Raw genomic sequence first — 20,561 nt, 5'->3', positions numbered from 1 at the left:
TTATTTTCCAAGACTTAGAGTTGCACAAATGCCTATTTGCACGTTCTATCAATAACAAGAACCACTGATTTTGTAATGTCTTTCAAAATTTAAATTGTAGACTGCTCATTCCACCTACTGTAGTCATCTGAATTTTGAAAGAATTGAATAGTTTTCAAAGACGATATGAACTTTCATATTTCAGGCAATATTGTTCTGGAAGATCCTGTAATCATAGTCCTTCTCAATGTAACCAACTTGAAAACATCGGATGGACTGATAAATTCTGTTGACATAGTCAATGTCAATAACACTGCATTGAGTGCCTTTGATCTTGACACAATTGATGGTTCCATCACATTCCACGGCGGACTGCTTGCCAACTCTGATATCACAGTCACTAATAATATCAATGGACTCTCAGTTCCAGGTAAATAAATATCAGTTCCTAAATACTCTTTCACAGTCCCGTCTTAGATATCTTCTGGGGCACTTTTACATATATACAATCAGATTAATTCAGCTCAACCAGGCTAGCTTTTACAGCAAGGTTTGGCAATGCAATGTTGGTTGGTGGGCCTTGCTCAAACATAGTTTAGGGCACATCTGTGTAAATCTGAGTATGGTAGAGATTACATGTAACTATACAATGTGAATGAGGAACAGCTAATCTAATCTTGCCTACCATTATCATACAGACATGGCATATGCTTATTGTTGTCGACAAAAAATGTCGCTCACTTGCAAGTGATGCTCTGATATGGATAACTGCAGCTTATCATGGTTTCTAATCATAGGAAGAAATTTTCATTCATTTTTTGTTTACTTGTAAAAAGAAAAATAGTCCCACATAATGACTTGACAACTCTATTTCTTGTCAGTTAACATTTTGCAGACTAATGGAGGCCAGATAATTACTGGGAATAAGACTTTCCAAGATGTAGATTTTGCTGCCAATGTTGCCACAACAACTGTCAATGATATCACCATATCCAGCGACCTTGTCACACAAACTACAGATCAAATCATCACAGCAAATAAAATCCTTGATAATGATGTTGCTGTCTTTGGGGATATGAACCTGGCTCCTGGTGTAAGGATTGATTCTGTAAGTACAGTATTTGAAAAGATAAGCGACTGTATTTTTTCCACCATACTTCAAGGTCTTCAACCAAAAAAGTATGTGCTGTTCTCTCTAAGCAGGACTATGCTAATTTGAAAATGGACTGCTCACGGTTGAAATGCTGACACTTTTGTAAGATGAAAATTGCCACAAAAGACCAGCAACATACAATCTGTTCAATTGTAATGTATGTACATGTAAAATTGTCAACCTACATCTAGAACAATTTGTAGTACAATGCATTTGCACTATTCAAGGCAACATTTTCTGATCTAAATTGCATGCATTATAATGAGTATTTATAAACTGTATAGTTCAAATTCAAATTTGTACACTTATTAAGTAAATCTTTTTGACTGCTTGAGAATGTTGCGTTATGTTTCAACTTTTCACCAGGTGGATCCATCCCATTTTGCATCAACTGTTGTCAGTCGTTCCAATCCTGGGAATATCAATGGAATCAAACGCTTTGAGGACAACATGATCATAAATGCAGATCTAACTGTCACTGCAGACATCAATGGTGTCAACGTTCAAACTTTAGCATCAGAAGTTGTCCTTACAAGCGACTCTCCAACTATCACAGGTAACATTTGATTGTTACAACTTGATAACATGTACTTTCTATTACTTTTCCTTCATTATTTTACATTTTCTAAATTCAAATTCTAAATTTCCAAATTTCATATAATTTTGGCATTGCTGTAATGAACTATTTGCCATTTCATTTGTTGATGCTAAATTATGCAATAATTTATCTTTGCATGAAAAATCTCGGCCATCAGAACTTTGTTCACCAAATATTTGAGAATGTACCATTTGCTGAATTGGCCCAACTGGCATATAATTATGTTGCACTGTATATAATTGTTATGAATTTCCAACTTGGCCCTGCATGTAGACTTAGCTGGAGCCAAAGTTTATAAGTGAACTGCTACTATTCGTCTCCAATATTGCTAATACCTGCCCTTTTTCCCCAAGTTTTTTTTTCTCGAGATTGATTTTGTTATTTACAGTAAAAGTGTTGTTTTGTTTCAGGTGACAAGGAATTCATGTCCAATGTTGATGTGACCACTAACATCACAGTTGGTGGCTTGGTAAATGGCATTGATCTGTCGGCTGATGTCGTTACCTTGACAACACCTCAGAATATTAATGGATTTATAACAATCTCTGGAGATGTCACTGTCAATGGCAATGTCATTTCAGATAGTGTCAATGACCTTGACCTATCTACTGAAGCAGTACTTACATATGGACTCCAGAACATCACAGGTACAGCGAGTCTCCTGTATACCAATAGATATCAACATCTTTGCCTTTATAACATTTTTGGTGTGTTTTTGTCAAGTTTGTTTATTGCTATCTTACTTAAACTTGAATATTTTGAGTTATTTAGAATACATGTAATTTGAGATACTTGGACTACTATAAATTTGTAAAATTATTCAGCAAAACAAGCATTAAAATCCACACCTTGCCAACCATGGATTTCCAGTGTAGCAAAGCACTATCCTTTTAATTCATCTACTACCATGGTTTGGCCCAAACCCATTGTTTAACAATGGTAAATGTGGACCCATTTGCAGGGGAATTGTGGATGAAAAGGTTAAACGTAAAAAGTCAAGGTTTTTTTAGTTTTCCTAGCATATACTGTCTCATTTGTGACATTACCTATCTGTACGTGCCATCAACTTGTAATGTGCTGCTCATGTCTGAGGCAAGTCTTATGTTAAAATTTCAGGTTTGAAGATTTTTGAGCAAGGGTTCTCTGTGGGTGGTAACATTGATGTGTATGAAGGTGTAACCGTGGATGGCGTTGACCTTGATGTATTCGATTCAAATGCCATGAAACTAACCCAGGAACAGACAGTCTTTGGAGATAAAACTTTCAATAATAATGTCACAGGTAAGGCTGGGGTCATCTTATTTAGAAGTTATAGTTCAAAAAATAAAATTCAAACCTAGCTACCATTTATTAGCAATGATTGACCTGCAACCAAGTTTATAACCATCCAGACAAATAACCAATGAGTGAATGACCAATATATTTCACCCAAATGCAAACCAACTCAAGTGCATCTGACAAATTATCCTAAAGAAATTTTGAAAGTGGATAACATAACAAAGCCTAACCGTGGCATATTCCACACAAGGCAAAATGTACATGCAAGCCTATGCTCATCTATAAGATACTTCACTTGCACTTTTGGGGAATTTTAGGAAGTGCTATACATCTACATATGAACCACTGCCCTATTGTGGTACAAAGAAGCAAATCCTGAAATATATGGTGGTAGGATCAGAGATGCAGGAAATATTCCGTAAAGGTGAAATATACAGTCCTGATTGACCTGCAGGATTTGATTGATTTTGAATGTTTTGAAGAGGCTTGAGTTTACAATTTCAATTGTCAAAAGATTAGAAATGCATTACAAAATTAAACAAATATTAAATGCAATCAGATTGTTAGCATATGTATAGGTAGGATAGGATACCAGATTATTTCATATCAATTCTTTATGCTCACTTAAATACATTATGTAAATTTCTTTTATATTTAGTTGAGGGCGGTGTTGATGTGAATGGCACAGTAGATGGACTTGATCTGAATGCAATTGCTGGAGACGTTCTCACCATATCGACAGACCAGACCATTTCAGTACCATTAATGCTGTATGGTAATTTCACTGTGTCTGGTAACATGGCTATTACTAACACTATTGATGGCAAACTTGAGAGTGATTTCATCAAACTTGACACTGCAGATGAGATACAAGGTAAGCTTTGCACGCAGACTTAAGTTGTCCAACAATTTTCCCATTGCCCAAAAAGCCACCTGCCCCATGATGAATAGAAAATTTAAATCTTTATGATTATAAGTTTTAATTTATGGCATTATAGATAACTGATAAGTATCACAATGTGGTAGGGAAACCGAATTGACTGAAAAGTAGTACCCATTGTCGTGACCTTGTGTTGAATCATAAAAGATGACATTTTATCATACTTGGTACCCACTTCACTTGTATTTCAATCTAAACAGATAATTTGGAATTTTCAGGACCTGTTCAAGCATCATCATGCAGCAGTGATTCAGATGATGATCAACTCATGAGCTTCTATGGTGAACATGATATTAACTGTAAAATATGACTGTTTGCATTTAGGTTTTAAGACATTCAGTGAAGATGTGGAAATTGAAGGAAACTTGGACATGGGACCTGGTTTAACCATTGACACTGTAGATGTTTCTGCATTAGATGCTGGAGTGAGTACAGATCTCTTGTAATTAGAATTATCCCAGATAAATGAAATCGAGAAATTAATTGTGATTTTACAATACTGTTAACTTGCATATATATTTGAGTTTTTCTGTGGTACATTCAATCTTTATCTTGACAGGCATTGAAAAAAGTTGGTGACCAAACTATTCACAATGACATCACATTTTCAAGTCTGACTGCCAGCAGTATTAGTGTAACTGGTTATATCAATGACATGAACATTACCGAAGACCTTGTATTGCTCCACTCACAGCAAGATATAACAGGTAAACATGAACTTCACAATCTTGCAATATAAATACGTAATCGTGTTTTTGATTTCTGTGATTTCTGAAAGTGTTTTGGCACCTAACTTTGTTAACCGGACTGGCAAAATTTTAAGGATGCCAGTCTGTACTGTAGAATGCATGCTGTGCGATGCTGCAAACCTACCTATGATTGCACGAGACTTGAAGTTTATCAAAAACCATAGTTTACTTCACAGTTCTACTAAATTCCCATTTTTCATAGTCATTCTTACCAGGAGCTTAGCTAGCCTCAAGATGGACTGTAACAAAATCATTGTTCCTTTAATTCAATCGGCTCTTAAATCGGTACTGTACTGGCTTTGTTGAATATGAAGGTAACAATTTGTATCAAATAGTAGTCGATGTGTCATTGTACAAACCACTATTTCAAGTATTCCTCAGTGCAGTGTTTATTTTCACAGGTAACTTTACTCCAAAATTTTGGTTGTTTAATTTAATCCGGGATGATGCCAAAAGATGCCACATTACAGGAATTTCACAACAAATTGAGAATTTTCTGTACTGTAATTTGCTTGCATTCCACTATATAGGACACAAGACCTTTGGAAGTCCCCTGACAGCAGAGAAGGATCTCTCGGCCATTAACATCACAGTGTCTGGCTTGGTCAATGGTGTGGATATCGCAAGCCTACCAAACAATGCAGTACTTAATGATACCACTGTCACCATTGGCGGTGATAAAACCTTCACTCAGGACTTTACAGGTTTGCAAAATTTATAGTTTACACTTGTTCACCAAAATCAAAGCCAATACATCGAGGAAATGCTAAGATCTTGAACATATTAATAAGAATTTGTTGAAACATCCATCTTATGGAAGCATACCGGTACAGGTGGTGCAACATTTCAAACTTATGCATTTGTATATAACATAGAGTAACATAGCATTTTCAGTTTTGGTACTGAAGCACTGACAGGATGATGCAAATCGTGTATATCACCTCCACAAAAATCAAATTTATGAAATCTTTTGTCTTTGCTCACTTTCTTTTATCCAGTTCAAGACAATCTGGTTGTTGATGGAACTGTGGATGGGGTTGTGACTTCAGACTTTGATAATGTTGTAACACTAGATGGTACACAAGACATTCCTGGTGAGTAATACCTCCATTGTACAATTGCATATTAATATTTTAGTTTCATTTCATGTAAATTAAAAAAGTTCATGAATGCATAAATGAAAATTTATGCCTTCATAAATTAAATGAGATCTGGTTTGTGCAACTTTGCCATCATGTATGCATGTTTAACTATTATTGAAAAGGTAAATAATCACCAGCACTCTGGCAACAGATTCAGAAGTGAAATGTTCAAATTAAATGTAAGGCATACACACAGTGTGCAACTGTTTGATGTCATATACAATTGTGTTTAGATTAAGAACCATTAAATTTTGCAATACATTTAAACTTTGCAAGTTTCCTTTTCCTATCATTTTTTTAGGTGAGAAGACCTTTGATGAAGATGTGACATTTAATGCAGCAGTCATTGTTGATGGACTCGTAAATACACAAAATCTCTATGAATTCTCTCAAACTGTCATTCTATTACACACCAGTGATGTCATCAGAGGCGCCAAAACCTTCACCGGGTGAGCTATTGGCCTTGCACAAACTTCAACTCTAAACAATTGATCTTCTGTAACCATAATGGTGTTGAAAATTGTCAGCTGAAAGCCATCATGTAGTTTCATGTTTCAACATGGTAAATTTCAATGATCGTCATGATTGGCAAGTTTATTCTATGTGCAGTTTATGAACTGATTTTATGGAACTTTCTGACAAACCATATCAAGATAGTTATGTACCTGATAAATATGCGATTTAGAAATACACACAGATAGGCCAATATATATATTAGTAAATGAAATCAGTTATTGGCAATTGAAAAGGAAAGATTCAGAAATGCCTACCTAATTGATGGTCAATGTTTTCATAAATGATACAGACTATTTATCTCCATAACCACTTGCAACACAGCAAGCATTTTTGTGAAATTTTGTATCATTTGTGGGCAACTCTGCAATTCACATTTTCCATAACATATTAATGTTGACAAGAATATTTTAACCTGTATTTTGATTTTTTTTTTCAGATCTAGAGTGAATATTACCAAAGATCTTATTGTAGATATGATCAATGGCCTTGACTTGTCAGAATTTAACACAGAATATTTGTCGAAGACACTTGTACAAACTTTGAATGGAGTCAAGACTTTTACACAAACCATGACACTTGGTGAGTGAAATATGAGATTTGTTTCATCACAAGTGATATTGTCGAGAAAGAAGTAGTGAACAACACATGTACATCTTATCACTTTTTGCCATGTTTGCTGAAAGCTTGAACAGTAGTGTTCTAGATTGGTGTTATTACGCAAAATTCACTTCACAGATTTTTGCTAACACTGCAGGTACATATTATGATATTGAACAGTTTATGTTGTTGCATTAACAGATCATTTACAATTTCAGTCCATGTACTTTGAAACCTAACGTACAGAATCAATTGCGAATTACTGTCAATGGTTCATGTGGGTAGTTGTCTTTGCTGTGATCAAATCTAATAACCAAACCTTCTGTTCTCTCACTTGAATTAAATGAGATCTAGTCAGTGTAACTTTGGTATTATAATCCTATTTTTGCTCCCAGGTAACTTGCTGATAGAAGCTGGTAATACCATAGATGGTAAGGATCTAGCGACATTGGTATTGTTGAATACTGACCAAATATTCACCGTTGATGTTGTCTTCACTAATACGCTTCATGTCAATGGTGATATCTCAGTCACTAATGGAATCAATGGTATCAATCCAGTTCAGGTGTGTATTATGGTATCACCGTAATTAAAGTCAACTTACAACAGTCACATATCACGAAAATCAGAAAATAATTTGGATATAATCCAACTCCACCCTGGAAAAATGAAGATACCGAAAGAGTTGTTACACTGCATAAAAGATTATCAAAATGAAAAAGAAAATACGGTACAATCTTATGGATCAAAAAATGCACGATAAAATACTCAAATTTTGAATGAAACTGATGAGAATTCTTTGTCAAAGGTTAGTGAAGATGACAGAAAATGTCGTGTCACTGAATCATAACTTTAAAATGATCTCTGAAATCTTGCAGTCATAGGCATATTATTTCATGTTCAAACTTTATCATACATCAGTTCATTTAAAGTTTTATGAATTTGATTTTTCCTGTTGTCAACAGCTGAACTCGAGCATAGTTCGACTACACAGTGTTACACCACAGCTTGTCAGTGGTACAAAGCGATTCCAAAGAGTGACCATTGAAAATAATGCACAGATAATGGGAATTCTAAATTCATTGAACTTTTCTGGTGAGTAAAATACCCTTCACAAATCCATCTTGTGGGAAATGACTGGAAATTGTAGCGCATGTAATGTACCATGGAATACTGACTTTAATTTGTCAATAAATTCTGTGCCGAAAAGATTAAAGTTTAAATTTCACATTTTTAAACCAAAAGACTTTATCATATAAAATGTCAAATACTCTAGCAAATTTTTCTTCTCTCAAGACCACTGCAAATTAAAATGATCGTGAACTTGTTTTTAAATTGACTTTGTGATAAATACAGGACCCTACTATCACCAAACTTTTGAAAACTTCCCATATCATATTGTTATGTCTCAAGCACCACTTTGCTGTCCAAAACATATGGAAAAAGGTTTTTCCCTGTAAAAGTATGGACATCTTTTGACTCTTACTCAATTTTTTGAGTTTTTCAACATTGCATAGATTTCAGAAGAAATTCAGAGAACCGTAAAGACTTCTATTGAAATTTTATCTTTTCTGAATTCTTTCTCCGTAGCTCTGCCAGCGGAGTTGGTTTCAAACCTGATGAGCCCAGTCACTATCTATGCAGACACCATTTTTACTTCCGATGTTTATGTTGATTATGATGTCAATTTCACCTCTACTGTCAACGGCGTTGATGTGGACTTCCTCTATAAGGATGTTGTCACAACTTATGAACCACAGGTATGATGTACAATGTTACGATATTTAATTTATGTTAATAATTACCCTATTGATCTTGATACCTGAATGGAATACATTGCTTTCATTGCCTCCATGTACGGCACTACACTTTCTCAGCTAGTTGCTTCATATCCATCATTTGTAGTATATTTGTATTTCCACCATTTCATGAGCAAAACCTCTGATAAATGCCAAATCATCGAAGATGGAATCTACTTTGAAGAGACTTTTGCCATCCTTTGATTGCACTGTGTTTTTTAACTATTTAAGATTTATTATAAACTTTCTCTTTGCTTGCTGAAATGTGATTAGTTGTCAGTGTGAATCTTTTCTCATTTCTCAAGACATTTTGATATTGTAGGGAGATATATTATGCATATTACAGTAACAACCTTGTCGTTACATCTGTAAACAGCATAAGAAGTTGTGAAACAGACTACTTGAGCAGGTTCCATTCAATAGAATTATCAAATAACAATTTGTCGAGTGATGACATATTGATCACATCATAAATCTTCAAGTTGAAATCCATATATTAAGATTTCTAATTGTTTTCTTGCAGACCATAACGGGAGCCAAAACATTCCACAACGTGACCTTTGTAACAATGATAGAGATTGACAAAGATCTGTATGCAACCTTCCATACACAAGGAGTTGAACTTAGTGACTTTGTGGAAAGCATTGTTCTCAAATCTGCAAATCAAGTCATCTATGGAGATATAACATTCACCGGTGATCTTAAATTCAAGCAGAATCTTGATGTGGATGGTAAGCATGACATTGTTTGTTTAGGAAATCTGCAGAGATCAAAATTCTTCTTCTTCTTTTGGCTTTTCATATTTGCCATCTTCAGTGATTTTTTATACTTTATTCTGCTACTACTACTACATTATACGCTGTGTATAAAAAGATTCACTTGCAATGAATTTAATGTTGCTCTGCAGAGCTCAAGGAAAATAAAGTGAAAACACCAATAGGTTAGACAAGATCACACTGATAGTTGCACATACAGCCCAATGCCAAAAACAGGAATACAACAATGGATTCTACATCTAGTGTGCGAGACTGTTGGTTTTTGGCCTGAGTGTTCCTAAATCTGCTACCGGATGAGAGCAACTCAGAGAATTTGTCCTGCATTGTTTACATTGCTAAAACTAGATAGTGACTTTCTGATGACAATGGACCGAAAAAGTGAATTCAGAGATGGAATTTTTGTGCCCATGATGAAAGGCACTCCAGTGGGAATTAAAATCCTTAAAAACAAAAGTTGATCTTTTTTTCCTCAGAGTTGTAGTGTAACTTCTGTTGTAAGCCCACAAATTATATTTTCTGTTTTAGGCATTCAACAGAATTCTCAACAGCAGTGAAAGCAATGTTGATATTCCAATATAAACACCTTCATGCAGTATGGTGTGTGTTATTGAACAGATGAATTGTCAAATCTAGTGAAACTTGTGAAAGATGGTTTTCATATCAAAGTTCAGCAGACATTCAACAAAATTCTCTCTACCTTTATAGCTTTTGTGTTGTGCTTAGGGCCAAACTACAAATTGCAATGCATTGTTGGTGAAAGAACTTATTGCCACAGCAAGTTCCAGATAATGATCTAATAAATAAATACATTAAATGACAATGTAATCTTTCATGGCAAAAAGTTTGTTCATGAAACTAGCTAAACTTGTGCATTATTTCAACTCTTCAGGCATATTCCTGCATGACTTAAACCATTAGTTCGGCTGCTGAAATGTTAATGTGTTTTACCTGTGGAAATGCGCCATTTTGAAAATTTTGTCAATGGCTTGAGACTTGGTGATAAAATCATATTTATGGTACCGAGAATCACCGTTGATTGTCAAATGGCACCAGTTGTAGAAACAGGAATAAATTTCACGGCTACATTTTGCAAAACTTGTCATAACATGTCATTAATGTGTTGAAATTACTTGTTCATATATTAACCCTTCGAGTGCTGTAATTTTTCCCACCAAAATTTTAGTGCAACATTTTAACAATTTTTATGAATTTTTCTGTCATTTATTTTACTATTTTGGACCCAAACGGACATAACATTTCATTTGCTACAGGTTTTCATCAAAATTTTAGCAGAAATCTGAAAAAAATTGACTATGGTACATTTTATAAATGTGACAAAAGTTGACTTTGGCGCGCAAAGAGTTAAGGAAAATATTACTTCTGAGCATCTCCAAAAAAAAATCAACTTGCTTTTCTTATTACAACAGGTACGATTGATAACTGTAACATCTCACTGAATGCAGTGTTGAAAGGTGCTAACCAAGTGCTAACAGGATTGAATACGTTCAACTCTGATGTCACAGTCCTGGGTAATCTTCAAGTAGATGTCTTAATAGACGGTGTTAATATATCTGCAATTCAAGAAGGGGCGGTGTCTCTGTCTCAGACTCAAGATATCACTGGTTTCTTAACATTCGTCAATGATGTAATTGTTACAGGTAATTGTATTATTTCACAATTATGAAACATTCTCATCTAGGAAGTTCCAAATTACCTGAAACACTGACTGTGGTATTCATGTCTGTGCAGTGGGCAGTTTCTCGGCATCATGGTGAATACTCAAGTTTCTATTGATGATTAGATCACTCGTGAAAACTTCAAATTGAACCTTTTCAGAGGAATGATGAATCTTCATGCTGGCAGTACAAAAAAACAATGCAATACTGATCTACTTACAAACATTAAGCTGTCTTGATAGTTAATTTGCATATAGACTTTCCCTGATTGTGCAAAGTACTCTGTAGCTGTTAGGTACACATTAAGCAAGCAGCTGTATTAGCTGTCCATGCCTTAGTTCTATTATGCATCTGACAAGCGTTTCGGGCATGACTGAAGATCCCTGGGCACATACTAGGTTTCAGAACAATTCAACACTATCCTGAAGGGTATGTTTGTATTTATCTGAAAAGGCCCCTCAGACAAGCACTGATTAATACCATAAAGAAGATGGTTTCAGTGTTCCTTCAGGTGTGCATCGCCTTTGGATATTTACAATTATCAAAAATGAAACTTTGCATGTTAAATTACAGACTATTTCCTAAAGACTGTGTAGATTCATGGAAACTTCTCTATTTGAAAAGTGCACATGAAGTGCCCAGATTTCTCGGAAACTTTCACACAACTCTCTAAAGTGTCATAATTTCCTTATTGCAGGCAATATTGATGTGCTTGGACTGGTGAATGACATTGACATTGATGCTGACCTGGTCACACTAAACACTCCACAAAACATCACGGGTAATAAGACCTTCCTAGCAAGTGTTAGCATCGGTGGCAATCTTCATAGCGATCTCATCAATGGCTATAGTTTGATCTGGCATTCACAGTACATGGTGACTCACAATGGAAACCACGTAATATCTGGTCATAAGGTCAGCACAAGAATTAAGTTAAAGGAAATTTCTCTTAGATTAATTTTTCATTGCCCTCATACATATAAGGACCTGTCTATTTGTTTCTTAAAATTTTGTTGTAACTTTTGAAAGCAGTTAATCAAGTACTTTTATTAGATGTAGTTGCTAGTTTTACAGTCCAGTCAAGATTTCATTCAGGAAACTATATGTAGTTATGTCAAATAAAGCAATAACCCCTGCTGCAGGCGGGTATATTGAAGATTTTGGTACAATTCACAACACATAGCACTAACCAATAGGCGAGCGCTATGTGGAGCGAACTGTACCAAAAGGCTGTGGTGGGGGTTATTGCTATTATATTATATATATTTGTCTCTGCCATCTTGTTTGGGTATTCTCATCACTTTAAGCCCCAAACAGTTGTCTCATAAATATAGCTGAAGTCCTGTGAAAATTTGCCCTCGCTCTTCTAGGATACTGCATATTAACATCTAGTGAATTATTTTCAGATATTTCACAATGTAACATTACAAGACAGTCTGATCCTGAATGGGTTGATCAATGATGCAATCGATCCATCAGAGATGAAAGATTACAGTGGGAAAGTCTTTACAAGATTGACCCAGGATATTGTTGTTGCCAATCTTACAGTGCGAGATCAGTGCGAAGCGGTTTACAATCTCACTAATTCCATGGAAGGCAAGTTCCAAACCTTTTCATTTGAAATGTTCCCATTCAGCAAACAGTACCGTCAACTTTAATATTGAGTATGTGTGATTACACTGATGTCCATTGGTATATGAAAGATTAAGAGACAATCTCTCTCCCCTTGTCTTGATTAAAATATTCTACTTGGTATATTTTCTCATAGTATTGAATGTGTGTGATTTGTAGAGTAATCTGGGTGAGATTTCTACAGTCTCATGATACCATTATGTAGAATACTTATTACAACCTTGAAAATGACACCTACACTTGCCAGTCTACTGCCATCATGACTTTTACATCTTGTCAGTATACTATAGTGCTTCATTTATGATTACAGCCTTTTCATCTTGCTTTTACCGTCGCTTCATACATTCCCGGCACAGTCTGAGGTTCTGGTAGGGGGTGTATTTACAAATTGTCTGTTCTCAAGTTGAAAGGTATAGATCTCTCTACTATTACATGGCTTTCTCATAAGACGTTCCTTCTGAACCTGCAACTTGAACTACACTTGTATGCCAACTCAACCAAATATGCAACATGAATGGTGCTTTCTTGTAATACCTTAAATACAAAAGCGCCTACCTCTTGACAATTTTCACCTGATGCATGTTGAACAGCGCCATCACAATCATAATTCTCGCTACTTTTGTTTATCCAAATGTTACCTCCATACATTTTCTCATCACAGGTCAAGGAATTATGTTCAGTCACTTTGAAGACTGGCAGGATATCTACACATTGGGCGCGCTTCAATTTCACAGCGCAGACTATGAATATGGAACCTTGCTGATATTAACAGAGAATAGTGCGGCCTCATTATCCCGCTGTGCAACAGGTCATGTTTACATGTGTCCAGATGATGGGTCCTCCTGTTATAAAATTGTGGAGTCTGGTCTACCAGCCGCAACCAGTATCAATGGTTACTCACTGTCAAACAAAACTGTCCTTGTCATTACGTACAGTCAACAAAGCTCAGCTTGCGGGTATGTATCACACAATACCTTGAAACTCTGTAACAGATCATCAGCAATGTGCGAAATGCAGAACTGACTTCTCCATACTTTAGATTGCTTTGTGCTATGAACAAGAATAGCATTTCAAGATTCAAAATAAGTCATTGTGTAACATCAAAATGTTTCCACTGTGACCCACACTACAAACATGTATACACGTATGTTTACCAATACGGCAAATTCTTCAAAATGTAATCTTCAACGTGAAGTAACTATTTTCTTTGCAAAAAAAGCATTGGCTGCTCTTGGTGTGTTGTAGAGTAGTTTTAATGTAATGATAGTTTTCAGTACACAAACTATCGTAATTCTTCCCCGCTTTGGTAGCCTTAATAGACATGTTTGTCTTACATTGATAGATATTCCGGAGCTGAAGACCTCACCGAGATTAGATGGTTTGATTCTTCTGCCAGCCAGAATCTCACAACCAATAAAGCAAAGGATACAGTCATGTTTTCTATCGATGACGACGTGTATTTAGCGGTTGCCAACGGCAATGATAACACAGGTATGCATGGCAACTGAACCCAACTGAGGTTTCAGTCTGCTCAATAGCTCTTATTTACATAGTAACGTGACAAATTTGCTTTGAATATATCAATTTCAAGCATGGTACTGATGTTTTAAACAACTGTAATTTTAAGATGTTGAGGATCAGTGCTAACAGTACATATTTAATAAATTTTTTAGATCGAGGTTCTCTACGTCTAAAATTATGCAGCTCAAATTTTAAAGGGCTTTTTATCAATTTACAAATTGTTTCAATACTGATGGATAAACGTATATTCTTTTTCTTGCCAGACACTATCATTTTCCCATCAGCAAAGTCTGTAACAAGCGGTATTGAACCAAAATCATATATATTTTCACTCACTTGGCCTGGCAATTTGTTGTTGAAATTCGCCACATGGGACATGTTATGCTTCACTGGTTTTAATCAACTTGACCTGATGGTGAAATATGAACTTGGCAGGACAAGGGACCATTGAAGCTCAAGTTGCACAATTGCTTTCTAAAATGTGTCACGATCAAGTGCAAATTTGAAAGTAATTGCTAGCAAATGTTGACCATGCAAAGATGTACTAAAATCGGAAAACATTTCAGAGAAGTAATAGGTAAACTTTGTAATTTTCTCAAAAATATTGAAGCTGTCAGTCAAATGTGGAGTGTTAAAGGTTTCTGTGCTTTGCTGACAATTTCAAATTCTCTGTATTTGCAGGGTGTCAAAATTCTTTTGTTTTCCTCCCTCACAGATAATGCTAACATTGATTCACAAGTCTATCTATATGACAAGGGTACAGATACCTTTGCAGTACATCAAGTCATCAACACCAGAGGGGCAAAATCTGTTGCATTTGTTGATGGGGATGACAAATTCCTAGTGTTTGCAGAAAGCTACGACAGTGCAGGTAGTACCAGTCAGGTGACTGTGGAGGTATACAAATGGGACTCTGGTACATCACAGGTACGAAGGAAAGATTTTTTTATACACTGCTAATAAGGACAAAATGAAGTTCTGTACAGCCCAGCAGACCCTAATTTACATTCTGTGATTTTAACCTAGTCAACCAAATTCCCTGTAAATGGGTCCAAAAATTCAGTTCTCAACAATGGGTTTCTGCCAAACTGTCAACCAAATTCCCTGTAAATGGGTCCAAAAATTCAATTCTCAACAATGGGTTTCCGCCAACCAATTCCCTGTAAATGGGTCCAAAAATTCAGTTCTCAACAATGGTCAACCAAATTCCCTGTAAATGGGTCCAAAATTCAATTCTCAACAATGGATTTCTGCCAAACTGTCAACCAAATTCCCTGTAAATGGGTCCAAAAATTCAATTCTCAACAATGGGTTTCCGCCAAACTGTCAACCAAATTCTCTGTAAATGGGTCCAAAAATTCAGTTCTCAACAATGGTCAACCAAATTCCTTGTAAATGGGTCCAAAAATTCAGTTCTCAACAATGGTCAACCAAATTCCTTGTAAATGGGTCCAAAAATTCAGTTCTCAACAATGGTCAACCAAATTCCTTGTAAATGGGTCCAAAAATTCAGTTCTCAACAATGGTCAACCAAATTCCTTGTAAATGGGTCCAAAAATTCAGTTCTCAACAATGGTCAACCAAATTCCTTGTAAATGGGTCCAAAAATTCAGTTCTCAACAATGTGTTTCCGCCAACCTTTGCAGTGGAAGGGTTGTAATTGTAAATATCTGCAGCTGACAGCAATATACTATAAGCCTGGCTGTCATTTTGCCCTATATAGTGATATGATTTTCTTGCATTGATGGTATAATTTACTTATTATGCGGAAATTTTGCCTCATTTGCGGTATACAGTTTCTGACTTTCCATTGTGCAAGTACAGATGACAGAAGTTGAATGGTGTTTTGGGCATCCCATAAGTTTGAAACCCTAGAATTGCACCTTAGTTCAGAGATTGTATGAAATTTTAAAGATTTAACTGACGCCTTTTTTCAATGATGTAATGGTATCTGGTTTGAAATTATTCCCTCATAGATTAGATTTATTGTGAATGCTCATTGCTGAATACTGATCCACTAGTATAATGGAAGAACCAATGTCTGCTTTGTTTGGATACCTTCAGTGAACCACGAAATTTCAGAAGTGATCACAAATTTATGGCTTTAACTGCAAACTTTCTTATGGCATATAGTTTAGCATCACTGGTGATGGGATACTTGACAGTGGTAGCCCCAAGACCTATACAGCCAGTGATGTAGTTAGCTTCTCCATTGATAGTGTGCCTCATGTAGCATACTCTAGCCAAGAGGTGGTAGCCAGCGAAGGAGGTGACATCAAGATCTATTCTTACAAATCTAGTTCATGGCAGCTGGAACAGAGGATAATCTTGTTGAATGTCATTGACCTTGAGGTTGTTGAAGCTGGTGGTAAGTACCCGGAAACTACTTTCTTGTGCGCAGAGATTTTGCCATGGAATGTATTACTTCAAGCAGAAAAGTACAAAGATGGATTTATGGCAGATATTGTGCCTTGACATCTCCCTGATATATCTCACAATACCTAAAGATAATCCATAATTCATCACGTTTTGTACCATCAGAGATTTGAGATCAAAGCTGGGCATATCACCTATGTACATGTACAGAAATTCCTAAACTTGTTCAGTGAATTCTAAAAACTGTACTGTATATATAAAGCATGTCCTATTCTTTGTTGCTTATTTTGAATATTTTGTAAAATCATGCTTCCCAGAGAGATGAGAGAGCAATTTTATAAAACTGTAAAACTACTGTATTGCCAGCCATAAAGATGAATTTACAGGGAAGAAAGGCAACTAGAGATCTTATTTTTATAGTAAAAAAGTATTAATTTTTATCAATTTTCATGGCAAAAGAAATCACATATTAATAGTTTAGAGGGGTGACCATCTCAGTTGATTATTTCTTGCTTGTCAAAAGTACATTTGTAATAACCAGCTTAATTTTTACTGGTCATTTTGTGGCAAATTATACTCCAATATCAAAACCTGATGGTCTTTACACTCCCAGAAAGGCCCCTCAGCCAAGCAAAATTATTGTTGGTTTTACTGGGAAATCACTGAATTGAAAGTGATGAAAATTGGGCCCTTCACTGATAACACCTCAAATTCAACCATCGGGTATGTTTTCAAAATATTTCAATCGTTTCGTGCACTTTCTTTAGTACAGAAAGTATTAAAATCACTCTTGTGAATGACTGGGCATACAAACAAAATATGGCTGCCGTTTTGTACCTTTCCAACATGGGGTCACATGATTATTTTAGGTCAGAAGTTTTCCTGAATTGATAAAATAGTCCCCTTGGGGTGTTGAGCAAAGCAAGACAAGTCATGATTTTCAAATGGTTTGAACTCTTTCATCTACTTTTTATCTGCCAAAAAAGAAAATTCTTGCAGATCTAATGAGTGTCTTTTCATAAAAATCAATTTTTTACAAGATATTGACAATTGAACATCACCTCTTTTTGTGCATCAGCAGAAAATTTTAGTTAGGGTCCGACATTGCTACTTCAAGTGTATGGCCCCTGTATACGTTCATTTTGATTAATTGAAAATAAAACTTGACTTCAAATTAGACTTTTAAAAGAAAGCTATTAGAAAGTTATAATCTTTAATGATACAATTCGAGGCGACTTGGGGATAATTTCTAGTATGCTGCCCTATATGATCCTGTGTTGAATCTGTGGGTATTTAAAATCTGAATATTTTTTTGGATTTGACCCGCCTTATGTGCGATAACTTTGCTTCCTTTATCAGTTTTAGTCTGAGCAATGAATGAAAACCCAGGTCACGTCTTTCTATTGTAATACCAGTGTAGCAAGACTTGACACGATGCAGTGTATTTCTATGGTATTAAAAATTGTTACAGTTCAAAATGAAGTCTAATAGCCCCATTCTCTAGCAATGGACTATTCCATTTGTGCCAGTACTTTTTACAGTGTCCAAGTACTTTGCCCCTCAGCACTTGGTCAGCCTGTACACATCCCTGTGTTCCTGTTCAAAACCCTGTGAATTGTCATTTTCAGGTAACCTGTGTCTCTTAGCATCGGACAGTAGTCACAACTTGCATGTCTATCAGTGGGCCAAAGCAAGTCAATTCCAATTCTACTTGAGTATCAAAATCTCTGGCCTGCAATCTGTGCACAGCTTCAAGCATCTTGATGATCTCTATGTGGCAGCAGCTGCTCATGTCGAATCTAGTGATTCATCGGAGACTGTGTCGAAGATCATGAAAATTGTTGTCAAGGGTAAGTGTACCACCTGCATGCAGATCTAACATTCAAACGTTTCATATATCAACTTTTCTTTATTGCCTGCACAGATACAAAAGTTTTCCTTACAGCAAACTTCTAGTATTGTTGCTTTGAATTTTTACTGTGCAATACTCCAGATTATGCTTGGGAAATTATCTTCTGTATAATTTGCCACATATTCTTCCTTTGACAGTGATGAAACAAAATGCCAGTAAGAAATACACCAAAATGTAGAGGCACAGTATGAAACATACACGTACACTGTATGCACAAACAGGTGTATGTAGAAGCCAGCAGTGATTGTAATTGTGTACTTCAAGTTGACAATACTGCATTTTGTATGAGCAAAGACAGTGAAAAATACTGTAGTATCAAAGCCTTCCCCTTCTGCACAAACAAAATGTTCTTCTGGTTGGACTAGTTGTCACAAGCTATTTGCTTCAGTAATAAATTGCCACATGTCTAAACTTGCTTTAAAATATTACACTGAAAGGCTGAAGCTACACTATTTATTACTTAGATATACTTCCTTTTGTTAAGTCTCTTATTTTTTTCTACAGTAACTCTAAAAATCCAACTGAATTTTAGTCCAGACTAGAATTCATTATGAACTGTACCATACACAATGCATTGCTGGCCAGGTTCATGTTATTTGAGCATACAAGGAGAAAAATGAATGAATTTTTGAACAAGGATGCTAAATACCGGTAAATGTTGCCGCAATTGGTCCCTCTGTCTGTTTGCGGAGATCTTGCTATACGATGAGATCCAGGTAGCTACGCTTTGATCTGGCATTACTTGCTGGTATGTTCTACTGACACAACTTAAAACCGCAGTTTTTAATCATGGTACAGTGTCTTCTTAAATAGCAACTATTTTGCAAGATATCAATAATTCACCAAGTTGTTTTTCATTTTTAATTGTTGCAGGTGACCGATCACCCTTAGAATTCTTGGAGTGAATTCCCTCTGTAACGATCTAAGAAGTATCATCGAAGTAGAGTTTTATTTATTCCTTAATTTTACCAATTTTTTATTCTTTTTTTGTTGTAAAATTTTTATTTCATTAATTGAAATATACTTCTTGACTCAAATACTGTTTGTTTGTCTTTTTTTGCAAGTCTACTTAGAAATACAACTTAGCTGAATGTAACAGACGGTGTGATGGTATGGAATGGATGTGGAATGCAAAACTCTGGTTAGTGTGAACACCTGACTTGATGAATGGCAAACTATGTAGAGTGAACCTCATTTCTATACGCGGCAATTTGATGAAAACAACAAATCCATAACAGAGGTTTTTTTTTATAAATTTAAACCATAAAGCAGATGCTTCGCCCTGGGCAGCTGTTAGTCCTGGCATCCTCCTAAAACCTGTGTACTGCTGAACCTTATTAGATGTTGTAACCACATAGTTAAAAATTTCCATTGTGAATTCTTTATCACTAGCTGCAATTGGTGGTTGTCGATTTAAAGCACTACATGGAACTTTGTGTGCTGATATTACGCATATTCTGGAGATCTGTTTTACATCCCTTTCTCAATTGTCTTGACAGCGTATAACTATTCACTTGAGCTAATAAACTCACAAAAATAATCTGTACCATGGCTATCACTGTAAATGACAGGTACTTGCAACCACTTAACCAAAGCTTTTCAACACTCTTTTTATGGAAGTTGCACTTTATACTTTCTGAAACCATACTTTCTGAAACCACACTTTTCTTTGCTGCATATAGTCACCAAATTGTCCTTTTTGTGGCCAGGGTCTTAAATCCTTATCTGCCAATATTTAAAATATACAATTTAAGCAATCCAGTACTATGTGGTATTTACTTATACCCTGAAGTTGGAAAGCCTGATTGATCTGGCTGGCTATCTTATGCACTGGCTTGTGTGCATTGGAATGGACAGGAGTCTGACAACATCCACAGTTAACCATTGAAAAGCTGAACGTAATGCATTTGATCTAAT

General features: G+C 35.7%; 1 protein-coding gene across 3 annotated transcripts in view; it reads left to right on the top strand.

The window, feature by feature from the left end:
* The window catches only part of LOC139151978 (uncharacterized), a 31,572-nt gene extending 11,891 nt beyond the window's left edge, over window positions 1–19,681 (top strand). For all 3 annotated transcript variants that reach the window (XM_070725046.1, XM_070725045.1, XM_070725044.1), the window contains 25 exons: window positions 185–409; window positions 861–1,087; window positions 1,499–1,688; window positions 2,141–2,377; window positions 2,847–3,011; window positions 3,667–3,882; window positions 4,273–4,373; window positions 4,508–4,655; window positions 5,228–5,401; window positions 5,696–5,791; window positions 6,141–6,288; window positions 6,792–6,934; window positions 7,348–7,517; window positions 7,918–8,047; window positions 8,543–8,712; window positions 9,275–9,482; window positions 10,955–11,185; window positions 11,901–12,118; window positions 12,610–12,799; window positions 13,497–13,791; window positions 14,178–14,326; window positions 15,072–15,283; window positions 16,490–16,724; window positions 18,361–18,582; window positions 19,518–19,681. In XM_070725046.1, coding sequence (XP_070581147.1) covers window positions 185–409; window positions 861–1,087; window positions 1,499–1,688; window positions 2,141–2,377; window positions 2,847–3,011; window positions 3,667–3,882; window positions 4,273–4,373; window positions 4,508–4,655; window positions 5,228–5,401; window positions 5,696–5,791; window positions 6,141–6,288; window positions 6,792–6,934; window positions 7,348–7,517; window positions 7,918–8,047; window positions 8,543–8,712; window positions 9,275–9,482; window positions 10,955–11,185; window positions 11,901–12,118; window positions 12,610–12,799; window positions 13,497–13,791; window positions 14,178–14,326; window positions 15,072–15,283; window positions 16,490–16,724; window positions 18,361–18,582; window positions 19,518–19,549 — 4,532 coding nt within the window. In that variant the 3' untranslated portion in view covers window positions 19,550–19,681. The remainder of the gene's footprint in view (window positions 1–184; window positions 410–860; window positions 1,088–1,498; window positions 1,689–2,140; window positions 2,378–2,846; window positions 3,012–3,666; window positions 3,883–4,272; window positions 4,374–4,507; window positions 4,656–5,227; window positions 5,402–5,695; window positions 5,792–6,140; window positions 6,289–6,791; window positions 6,935–7,347; window positions 7,518–7,917; window positions 8,048–8,542; window positions 8,713–9,274; window positions 9,483–10,954; window positions 11,186–11,900; window positions 12,119–12,609; window positions 12,800–13,496; window positions 13,792–14,177; window positions 14,327–15,071; window positions 15,284–16,489; window positions 16,725–18,360; window positions 18,583–19,517) is intronic.
* The last annotated feature ends 880 nt before the right edge of the window (window positions 19,682–20,561 follow it).

The sequence above is a fragment of the Ptychodera flava genome, chromosome 15 (genome assembly GCF_041260155.1).
Source record: "Ptychodera flava strain L36383 chromosome 15, AS_Pfla_20210202, whole genome shotgun sequence".
Lineage (NCBI taxonomy): Eukaryota > Metazoa > Hemichordata > Enteropneusta > Ptychoderidae > Ptychodera > Ptychodera flava.
This window is presented reverse-complemented; position numbering and strand designations above follow the sequence as displayed.